Source organism: Babylonia areolata, chromosome 25 (assembly GCF_041734735.1).
Source record: "Babylonia areolata isolate BAREFJ2019XMU chromosome 25, ASM4173473v1, whole genome shotgun sequence".
NCBI lineage: Eukaryota > Metazoa > Mollusca > Gastropoda > Neogastropoda > Buccinidae > Babylonia > Babylonia areolata.
This window is the reverse complement of record NC_134900.1, coordinates 12062960-12075010: the sequence shown is the minus strand read 5'-3', so window position 1 is coordinate 12075010 and position 12051 is coordinate 12062960. Positions and strand designations below refer to the sequence as shown.

Genomic DNA, 12051 nt, shown 5'->3' with positions numbered 1-12051 from the left:
TATGAAGTTTGGTACAAGTTGATTGTATTCCATTTGTCTTTTGTTTTCAAGGAATGATTTGCTGTTATTTTCAGCAGATTCGTGGGTTCAGATTCACATACAAACAAGTAATTGCACATTTGGGTATGTTGAAAGGGGACAGTGTTTTTATGATTTGTCTTCGGCAGTTTGCTATAATTTTTGGTGTGTGTGTTTGTTTGTTTTTTTCCACATAAGATTTTCCATTGCTGCATAATTGTATTTTAAACTTGAATAAACATGACTAACTAACAAACTGTTTCCAGCTAATTGTTAGCTAATTATTTGTGTGTGTATTTGTGTGTGCGTGCTGTGACTTTATATTAACCCATTCAGTGCCTTCAAAGTTGTGTAAATCTTCTGACTGGGACCACTGTCTTGACAAGGCAAAGTTTCTGACAACTTCTGCGCATATGAGGCAAACCAACTCTTCATGTGCACTCCACGTGGTCCACTTGACAAAACATTAACAAGAAGAAAGGGGTCTTCCACCTGGCATATGCTAATTTAAATAGCATGAATAAAATATTTACAGGTACATTAAACTAAGCATTCTGAGTCTGTTTATGTTCACTGACAAACTCTGATGAAGGTAAATTGCAACAGATGCACAAGACACTATAGTTGGCCCAGTCTCAATCTGGAGTGAGTGAATGTCATCAAAGACCTTCCTGTTCTAAAGGGGGAAGCTCTTAGTTGTCAGAAAGCTCAAATGCTCAGTTTCTGAGGACTTGACTGAACCCACATTTGTCATTGTTGGGACATTTATTCACATACATGTCTACAAGAGCTGTGATTTGTTATAAAATTATAACATTTTTTAATTTTAATGATAATAATAATGGTATTTATATAGCACTGAATCTTGTGCATAGACAAATCAAAGTGCTTTCACACCAGTCATTCACACGCATGCATAACTCTAAAACTGGAGAAGCTGAAGACAAGGAAGGGGCAGGGAAAGGAGGCTATTTTGGGAAGAGATGGGTTTTTAGGCCAGACGTGAAGGAGCTGAGTGTGGAGACTTGACGAAGCTAAAGAGGAAGTTCATTCCAATTGCAAGGTCCAGAGACAGAGAAAGAACGGCGGCCAACAGTCGAGAGTTTGAATCTGGGTATGCATAAACAGAGTGGATCCGAAGTTGATCTTAGTGAGCGAGATGGAGTGTAGAGGTGAAGGCAGCCACAGAGATAGGAAGGGGCTGATTTGTGAATACATTTATAACATAGAGTGCTGATCTTGTACTTTATTCTGTGTGAGACAAGAAGCCAGTGGAGATGTTGCAAAAAAGGAGTGATGTGCTCAGATCTTTTCTTTCTGAGGACGAGTCGGGCAGCAGAGTTTTGTATGTGTGGATGAAGCAGGCAAACCGGACAATAGAGTTACAGTAGTCAAGGCAAGAGAGAATGAGAGAAACAAGTCTAAATGTTGCGTAAATGGACAGATATTTCCAGATGGAACTGATGCGCCCCAATAGACAGTAGCAGGATTGACATGTCTGACTGATAAATTTTTGCATGGACAGTGTGTTGTCAAGGACAATCCTGACTGAACTGGAAAGAGGGATGGATGTACTGCCAAGTCTGATTGTGTCAGTTGTGATGGAAGAGAGTTTTTGTTTAGTTCCTATGATCATTGCTTCAGTTTTGTTTGCATTCAATTGTAACTTATTTAGGGTCATCCAATTTTGAATATTTTCTCCTATAGGTATAACCTGACAAGAAGCATGTTACTTCCAGCTGTATTTTATATGTTTTCTTTTTGGAAGTTATTCTGTGGAGGTAGAAATAGACATTTTTGTAGCACCAAAATTATTACCTTCGTTTTGAAATGCCTGAATAGCTATATATAATCGAAATGATTGAGGGAAAGCCCAGAATCAGAATTTACATTCATTTTCCATCACAAAAAATATTTGCTTTATTTCTGTATCTTCTATAGTTAAAATCCAAACCAACAAGAGCTATCCCTATCCATATTCAGCAGAAAATGAAATGGCAGAAGCATAGTGGTTAGCACAGTGGACTTAACACAGGTATTTAAAAAAAAAAAAGTTTAATTTCTTGATTGAAAATGTTGCATTTCAAAGGTTTGTGCTATACTAGCATTGGTACCTGGCTTCATCCATTAATGATGAATGTGTGTGACTACTGGCCAATGAAAGGTCAACTTGACTTCAAAGAAATATATTTCAAACATCACAGCATGAGGGAATAGTGTCAGAATGTAGACTTCCAGGCGAGTTTTATCCCGCTGATCTACAGCAGTGCAGTGGGTTATCAGATGATTAATTTATGCTAATTACTCTAATTTGGAGAAGAAAGGCATGTGAAACACTTTTTGGAACAAAAAAAGAAGAAAAAGGATCTTCCATGGACTGCATGCAACTGACCCCCACAACAAATATGGAAACCAAATATTCTGAATATTATACAACAGAACATTCTAAAGATGTCCAAATCTGATCACCTTCACCTTAAAGTCTAGAAAAGGAAAATTGGTTGATAAATTAATGTTACAATGTAGCGTCCACATATCATGAATAACAGTGCCTTGGTCAAGATACATTCTAAGAAAGATATTCCAAAATACGTCTTTTATAAATTTTGAAATGATGTTCCAAAATACGTCTTTAGTAAACCATTGTCTGAACATACATCAGGTCAATCGCAAGGGATACCTGGAGGTGATCCTGCAAGCACATCCAAGCCAAACAGCTGACTTCCTCTCTAAAAAGACATGACTGTGATTCTTTTTCTGAAACCTGTTTGTCATGTGGATCAGTTCACTGACCCAACACAACACTCCTTCCTCTCAGGTTCTGGAACAGAACTAGTTACACAGACCAATCTGTTTAGCACATGACACCACTGTTACCTGCACATGACAGTCTTCCTCCAATGCAGAACATGTTTTACGCAGTTTAATCTGCTGAGCGCACGATGCAACTCCTGTACAATCCTTCACATCTGAAACAGAAACCATGAAAGACAACCTCCTCCCCCACCCACCTCACCTCCCCCAGCTGCCCACTTCCTGTTGCTCCAACCATGTGCTGATCCAACCATGAATTTCAATCAAGAGCCTTAAAAAAAAGGTTATTTAAAGGAAAAGAAAGACTAAATGTATACCAGACAAAATTTACTTGAATATGTATATCACATGTGTGGTGATTAAATTACAAGCATTCTTATTCTTTTTTCAGTTTCAGAATGCTGTTACTCCTATGCTGTGCTGTTATAACAATTTCACTCAAGAATCCAAAATAATATATCAAAAAAGAGTTAAGACTTAACGCACTCATGACAAAATTTACCAGATGTGTACACCACGTGTGTGGTGATAAAATTTATAGCATTCATATTCTTTTTCATTGTCAGAATGTACCTAAATTTCTCTGTACCATTCCTTAAAACTGCCTTGCAAGGATTTAAGTGTACACTTGCTATTGTGTAAAACTGTCTTTGATGCAAAGACATGTCACTTCTTTGTACAATAGAACAAACAAAAACATCCATGACAGAACAAAACAGAACTTTACATCATTAATCTTCATTTTGCAAGTGGACCATCAGTTCTTTCTTGTAATAATATAGAAGTATTCTCACTCATATCGGGTTTGTTTTTTACTTTTAATCATTTTTTAATCGCACTTTTTTCTGTTAAATGCACTTAAAGCATTTTCCTCCACATGTGTATACATATATACATCTGGCACCTGCGCATAGTGACAGTTGATATTCATGCCAAGACATTTCTGGTTTGCCAGAGACAAACCATGTCAATAAGGACAAAATTTAATTTCTACACCGCATGTGCGGTGATTCAGATTCTCACTTACATTCTTTTTTTTCTTTCTTTCTTTCTTTTTTTCTTTATTTTTCAGTCTCCCAACCATACACAAGAACATGACCAGTGAATTGACATTAGCTGAGTTCTTGTTTTTTCAGACAATTACAATGTCCGCACTTCCAAAGATATAGAACTATAGTGAAAATATACGAAAAGTTAATACATGAATTCATTTACTGAGAGCAAGGCATCGGTAACTTGTTCTTTGAGCCGTAACGTTTGTGTTGGAAATAGGCACAGCAGACCACAAACACAAACAGCACGACCGATAACTGTAAATGACACAGAGTGACCTTCCCTGCGCCAAGTCAATGTCAAGCCTCGATTTAGACGACCGGCAAGATGGAGGCCATCATGTCAAGATCCGTGGCTGTGTTTGCTCCTCAACTGTAAGTTATTTACGCGGTTTTTAATTTATTGGTTGCATGCTATATATTCCCATAGTCATGAAAAACTGTTTGTTTAATTTTTATGTCGACCAAGTACATGTCACGAAACGTGTCGGACTGGAAATTGCAAAGGTCGAAGAGGACGATGGTCACCATAGACTCCACAAGACAGGGCGTCTGCTTAGCAGACTGCTGATCATGCCAGTTCAGTTATCAAGTTAATCTGTTTTAATCATTTATCATTACAAGTGCAACCCTTAGAACCGAAGAACCACATCGGTATATTTTGATATTCTTAGGAGAACTGAGCAGTAAACGTAACATCTGAAACAGAGCAATTAACTTAGTTATTGAGTTCGAACTTTTGATAGTTTAACAAAACGATGAAATGCTGTACATTTATGAAGTTTATGGAGAAAATCTGATTAGCAATGTGCACACAACTTTCAACATTGACAGGTGGCATAAAATTGATTCCTTTGGTGTCACAAAAGCATGCACACATGCATACACATCAAACAGAAAATGCATGCACACACACTCCACACACGCATGCACGCGCGCATGCACGCACACACACACACACACACACACACACACACACACACACACACACACACACACTGCACACAGGCACATTCACTTCTGATAAAACGAGTATGGGGAGGACTTGTTTCTATCTTTAAATTTTCACTCAGTGACAAGACTTACCATGCTGGACCAATGTAACTAAGCAGTGGATTTGACTAAAATTTGGGTGTACACATTTTAGTATTACTTTGAATTGACAGTTATAGAAATGTATCCATCGCTGAGCTAGTGTCAGTATTATAGTGTAGTATACATTTGTATCTTTATTTTACTTTTAAGTTGGTGAGAATTGATGTTTGATGTTAATTTTTTTTGTTTTGTTTTGTAGGACTCAGGTCAGAGGGATGGCCACATTGAAGGACAGTAAGTTGTTTTGTATTAGTTTTTAACATATGTAACATATCCATGCAAATAAAGTATACACACGTTCACCAGTGTATATTTATATGCATGTGTACTGGGGGTAACTGAATGAAACTGAAAGACGTGTTTGAAAAAAGTCATTCTCAACAAAATGGACATAATGGACATAACTGACTTTCTCCAGTTAAAAAAGCATTATTAAGTCTTCTCCGTAAGAGCATCAGGACCCATCATTTAAGTTCTTGAAGAGTCCAGGAACCCTTGCTTTATGGATTATTTTTGCTTCTGTTGACATTGTTTTTAACTCTAGATATAAGTACTAAAAGTAGTTGTACCAAGCTTTGAACTTTTCAGTTTTTCATTTTCTGTACAGTTCATAATTTGAATCCATTTTGAGGCTTGTTACTGTGAAATCCTGAGCAAAGTCCAGCAAATGAGATAACCTATTATTGTTGTTGCTCGTAGTGAGCTCTAGATCAGTGGTATGGTATAGTCTTTCACATTTGGTGTTCTGTGTTTCACCAGCCTATACACCTGTTCTGGAGCCTTTTCAGTATGGGACTGAAGGAGAACAAAGAAATATGTTTTACAGTGTGTTCCAGTTCTAAGTTTGAAAAGTGTTTTGCTGAAGGCATCAGATTGAGGAGGGGTTGGTGGGACAAGCATTTTGGACAGATAATGTTTTTTTATTTTTTCTCTTTTATCTGTAAGAAGTGGAGGAAAGATACAGTTACTGGTTCTGCAATCAGAATTTCCATCTGACCACTGTGTTTCAACAACAGCACAGCTGGTTGTTGGATGTATATCATTAGCAATATCCATTGACTTTGACGCCATGATTGAGATAGTAGATATTTAAAGGAAGAACTTGTAAAATTATAAACTGATAAAACAGAATACCTTTTGATGTGGCTTAGAAACTTTGTGGATGAAACATTTGTATCCAGTTCATACTCGTCCATGTATAGGAACAGAGTCACACACACACACATATACACACGGGCGTGCACACACACACACACACACACACACATGCGTGATGGTAGTTTTTGGACCAGCCTCACCTTATTCAGAGGGTGTGCTACAAACCTAATGCTATGAATTATGGTGTGCAGTTCGCCTTCGACTGAAGTCAGTGACCAACATTCAGAAGATCACCAAATCCATGAAGATGGTGTCAGCTGCCAAGTACGCCCGAGCTGAAAGGGAGCTGAAACCAGCGCGTGCCTATGGAGCTGGTGCAAAAGGTATGTATGCCATGGATGGATCAGTCATTTTATTATTTTCAGTACACACATATTTGAAATTAGTTGTTTACCCTGTTCTACTCTTAATGTTTTTTTGTATGCGTGTTTTTTTTCCTTCTAATTAAATATAGTTTTGGATACAGAAGATCACTTTTGATATAAACTGCTTTTTCTTGCAGCTTTTTTTGAGAGTGCTGAGTTGCAACAAGACAAGGCCCAGCCCAACCAGATGATTGTGGTGATGTCGTCTGATCGTGGTCTTTGCGGAGGTGTTCATTCTGGTATCTGCCGTGAGTTGCGTGGCATTCTTGGGGAGCGCGGGCCCACTACTGAAACCAAACTGGTGGTCGTTGGAGACAAAGCCAAGGGCATCCTGCAGAGGTACATAACACTTCCTCTGTAAACATATTCTTGAATTGAGCCCACATTACATAACTGGAATTATTTGCTTTGTTCAAGCTAATACTGAGTTTTTTAAATAAAAAGATACATGTAGTTTTGTTCCTTATATCTGTGGCATTGACACATGTGCCAGCTTGTTTTTTGTGATGCATTATTTTCTGCACAGTGTCATTTGCATTGGATTTATTGTGAAATCACATACTTCCACAATACTTTCGGATATTTACAGCCATCAAAATGCATGTGAAGTGTGGTGATAACAGCGTTTTAGATATGTGGAAGTTGAAGCTGACATTGTTCTGGGGTATCGTTTTGACACTTGACAGCATGAAACACCACCAGAGGTGGGTGCACAGAAAGAAACTTTGTCAGTAAATAAAAAAGAAGACCATAGAAAAAAAAAAGGCTTACTGACTGATGGATAGAAAAAAATGCTGAAAATGTCAAGAAGACGTTGATGCAGTGCATCTTTGCAATGTGGGAGACCTGTTACATTGCCGTTGACCTTTGTTGATTCCTGACTTTCACAACTTTGCAAAGAATGTTCAGAAACATGGATCTGTGAAGCATGTGTAGCATTAGACCATGGAATGGAACATCTGCAAGCAGTAACATACTGCATAATGAAATGGTGGTGCTGCTTCTATGTATTCCAATCATTGTCCAGCAGTAGAATGACCTTTGATGGGACAGTTTCTCTTTTTACATTATGATTATGTTGAAATATGATTGTAGATCTGTGAAATGGTACTTTCCTGTTTTCTGTCTCTGTATCAGCATACGACATTTTCTTGACTGCATTTTCAGTGTAAAGTGTTTTGCTGAAGTGCCAGTTCTGTATTGTTTCAGAACGTTCAAGGACAACTTTCTGATGTCCTTCAACGAATATGGACGCAAGCCCCCAGTGTTTGCTGACGCTGCGTTGGTGGCTAACGCCATTCTGGACGTTGACTACAAGTTTGACGTGGCCAGCCTCTATTTCAACACCTTTAGGTAACCGTTTACAAGCGTTTTGTTATAAACCAGGCACAAAAAGTTATGGGTCACCATGATGTCAGGGGTACATTCTTAAAAGAATAGATGCTATTAAACTGAATAAACATATGCTAAAATGTCATTTTGTGGATATTGCAATAAATAGAAAGTGTTTTTGGGGCCAGATTTGTTACCAGTAGAGGATCCATGTTTATACTTGTCTGTAAAAAAAATGCAGATTTTACACAAAATATGGTCTGTTTTGCAGATCCAGTTAAAAAAAAAAAGCTGTTTAATTAGACATTCTTAACCGTGACCCACTGGTGCAGAGTCCAGCAGGGGTTTGGATTCCTGTCCTGTCCAAACTACTAGTCTGCTATGCAGAGAAACCGAAAGAAGCTGCGGCAAATAGCCTCCCTTGGTTTTTAACTTCCATGCGTCCTCTTTTCTGGCAGCCATCTTGGATTTCCTGAGGAGTCAGTCTGAGACAATACTGACATCCACTTAAGAAAATCAGCTGAACTGTTCTAAGGAATGTTCCGTGTTGTATGTGCGCCATAAAATTCGGAGTATGCTTGTGTGTATGGCAAAGTAAAAATTGTCATTCCTGTAACAGCCCAGTCACATAGCAAGAGGCAAATGTATGAGTTACGATTGCAGAAACAGTGAATCGGTGTATGGCTGTATTTGGATTATGTCAAAGCTTGGCCTAAAGAAATACTATTCAAGATGGGAGATTGAGGGCGGTAAGGCTCTTTCCTTTCTTTTTTTTTTTTTTCTTTCTCAATTCCCCATAACATACTGTCCTACCCAGCTCCTCTTTATAATAACTCTCTTGTAACAAGGATTTCTTGTGTGATTTTAACCACACCAGTTTGATTTAAATAACATGTAAGAATGTAAATTGCCATTGTTTAGGAGATTTAGAAACAAGAGAAAAAGCTCAGTGAATCATTTTGTTGTCTGACAGGTCAGTGGTGTCCTATCGTGTGACGGAGCTGCCCCTCTTCAACCAGGACCAGGTTGCCAAGGCTGACAAGATCAGCCTGTACGACAGCATTGATGACGAAGTCCTGCGCAGCTACAACGAGTTTGCTCTGGTTTCCCTTGTTTTCTTTGCCATGAAGGAGGGGGCTTGCAGTGAGCAGAGCTCTCGTATGACTGCCATGGACGCTGCCAGCAAGAATGCCGGTGCGTGTTAATGTGTGTGTGTGTGTGTAGCAGTAGTATTAGTCTTCAGTGCAACATCTATCCGCTTTAAGTGATATTAGATGGGGGGAAAAAGGAGAGGGGAAGAGGGGAGACTTTAGGGGTTGGTGATGGAGGAAGAATGTGTGTGTGTGGAAGGGGTGTATGTGGTTGTGTGTGTGTTCATGGATGGGTATGAAATTTTTGCATTTTATCAGGAACTAAAATTTAATTCTTAACTTCTGTAATTCAGCATGACAAAAGACTGACAAAAACATTTCAAGACATCTGTTTTATATCTGAGTGTGTGTGTGTGTATATATATATATATTTTTTTGTTTTGTTGTTTGGTTGTTGTTTTTTTGTTTTTGTTTTGTTTTTTTGACAAAGAAATCTATTTTCGACATCTGTATATCACCTGCAGATTGAAGTATATAGGGTTTTGTATCCATTTTACGAGCTTTGGAAAAGTTATCATCATGTGTATAACTGAGAATGGCTGTACCTGAGGTTGGCCTGTTGTGTGTGCAGGTGAGATGATCGACAAGCTGACCCTGACCTTCAACCGTACCCGACAGGCAGTGATCACCAAGGAGCTCATTGAAATCATCTCTGGTGCTGCTGCCCTATAAGCACAGGCTGGGGGGAATAGGGTGTTTAGTATGTCAGACTCTTTTCATTTTCTGACCCAGTGATTTACTGGGTGTCAGAAACTTTGTGAGGTCTAAGGAAATGTGAAAGTGGTTAATCATCGTTTTTGTAGTAAAATGTTGACGTGTCAGCAAGAAGTCACTTCAGATCTAGTTCATTGCCACTCGTTGAAGTATTGGCGTATATGACGTGTGCACAGTTGTGGAACAGAATAAATATTATGGAGAATTCTTAGATGATTTTTTTTTAGAATGAAATGATTTTTTTTTTCTGAGAATGAGCCTTGATGTTTCCATTCAGCAGAAATACCACCACCACCACCACCACCACAATGACAGGGTTACTGAAAAGGTCCAAAAGAAACAGAGCACAGATCTTAATTTGTTCACAAATAAAGTAATAGTTGACAAACACAGCTCAACCAGTCATGTTCCATTACTGAAATCCATCCAGTGATTCTGATTGCACAAAACTACATTTATGACTTTAGATTTTGGGCAACACTGCAGTTTTAAAAAGATCCATTGCCTCCAGCACAATCAGCATGAACAATGCAGACTCTGAATTCTCATCTCATAACTTTAGTGTCTGTTTTAGGAAAAAAAGTTATTTAATGTCAAACCCTGTCTTTATAGCACATCTCGAATGTTTGGAGGATAATGGAGGGCAATGTAAACAGAACAGAGGAGAATAAGCAAAACGGCATTTTGTACCTGATACTGGCACTTACCTAAAGATGGAAGGGTAAGGCAGCAATTTGTGTCCTAAATAATTTTTGAGTGATGGGTGTTTCCATCTTGTTTCCCTCACATAGTTTTTATCCTGATTATCAGTAGCCAGAATTTTAATTAATTCCATATCCCAAACCCCTATCCAGTGTCCCATCCTTCCTTTATCTCCATTGAGTCACAGTTGCTGGTATCAAACACCGGCAAAAACCATAGAATCTGAAGCAGTCCACATACCTTTTAGCTGCCCACAAAAGTCAGAACAGGAAAGAATATGGGAAATCACCATCAACCTCTTTTTGCACTTGACATGAAAAAGTCTGGTTATATTATTGTGAACTATTCAGACTAATTCCACTCTTACAAATGATCTGCCCAGCTCTGTGTCAGCTTTGTGCAGGGTCAGTATCTCGTGGCACCTGGAACAGTTTTTGCAAAAGCACTGCAACTGTGCCCATAAACAGCTGCTTTGGATCTCATTTACCATTTGCCTTTGTTGTCTGGATGTTATAAGTCTAGTAACAATGTGTAGATGTAGACCTGTAAAAGAGGAAGGATATAAGTTATATTGAACTGACATGTCATAAAGAGGAGGGATGTAAATGATTGTCAACTAACATCAAATTTGCCTTCTTCAAGTGACTGGTCACCCAAAGCTTTCAACCTTCTAAATGTGAAGGTAGATGCTGAATCAACAGATGTGGAGGTGGTGCCGATGAGAGAGTGCTTTGAGGGTTGTGCAAATGAAGGGATATTTACAGGCTCTGCGAAAATGAGTATGTACGTGAGTTAACAGCATCCAAAAAAGTACCTGATAAAAACATATAAGAAATATTAAAATAAATACATTTTACATGCAGCATGGATTAAGTGCTCACCCTCATCTCAACACTGCCAACCTCCCCAGCCCTTAGCACATGCTGCCACACAGCACATGCATGAATGGCCATGCAAACTTACCTCTGAGGTGCGGCTGTGTATCGTGAGCATGTTTGCGTTTTTTTATTTGTGTGTGTGTCCATGTGCCTACCAATCATGCCCCAGTGCCGATTTGAACACACAGAAAACTGATAATTATAAACCATCTTCTGCATGTCTGGGCAGGTTGTTCAGGTACATGATCAAGTCCACACCAGCAAATGCCGAACATGCACAGATGACTGCCTTCTCTTTTCTCTCTTTCAGTGCAGCAGCATGTTGGATATAGACAACTGTGATTGCCTGTTTGTGTATGATCTGAAGTAAATCACATCAAGGATCATCACCAATTGAACAGGCATATACATCATTCTACAATCCACTCACTGCTTTCTTGTTTGCTGTCTGCCTCTCTCTTTGAAATCTGTCACAAATAAAACAAATTGAAAAAAGCCATTAACATTTGTTCTTGCAGTCTACATAACATTTTTCAACTCCAGGCTTGACCTCATCGCTATAGATTTGCCATAACACTACTAATGTTTGCTTGGGAAAGCTGTTGACTGGAGTCATTCAGTTTCTGGTTAGTATGCCAGAGTTGAGCTTGATTGTTAAGAAATGTGAAAGTGAGGAAAAATAGAGCACAAACATGCAAAGCAAATCCTCCACTCACCCATTTATAGGGTGCATGCAGAAAGGACAGAAAAGCTGTCCACACTTACATTCTGT

At 38.7% G+C, this 12051-nt stretch overlaps 1 protein-coding gene across 1 annotated transcript; it reads left to right on the top strand.

Annotated features, from left to right (window-relative positions):
- The first annotated feature begins 4163 nt into the window (after positions 1–4163).
- On the top strand, positions 4164–9910 carry LOC143299690 (ATP synthase subunit gamma, mitochondrial-like). Its single transcript, XM_076613047.1, has 7 exons — positions 4164–4259; positions 5179–5213; positions 6329–6460; positions 6640–6841; positions 7712–7855; positions 8808–9028; positions 9557–9910. Exons 1-7 carry the CDS (start codon positions 4213–4215, stop codon positions 9655–9657), a joined length of 882 nt encoding a protein of 293 aa, XP_076469162.1. The 5' UTR covers positions 4164–4212; the 3' UTR covers positions 9658–9910.
- The last annotated feature ends 2141 nt before the right edge of the window (positions 9911–12051 follow it).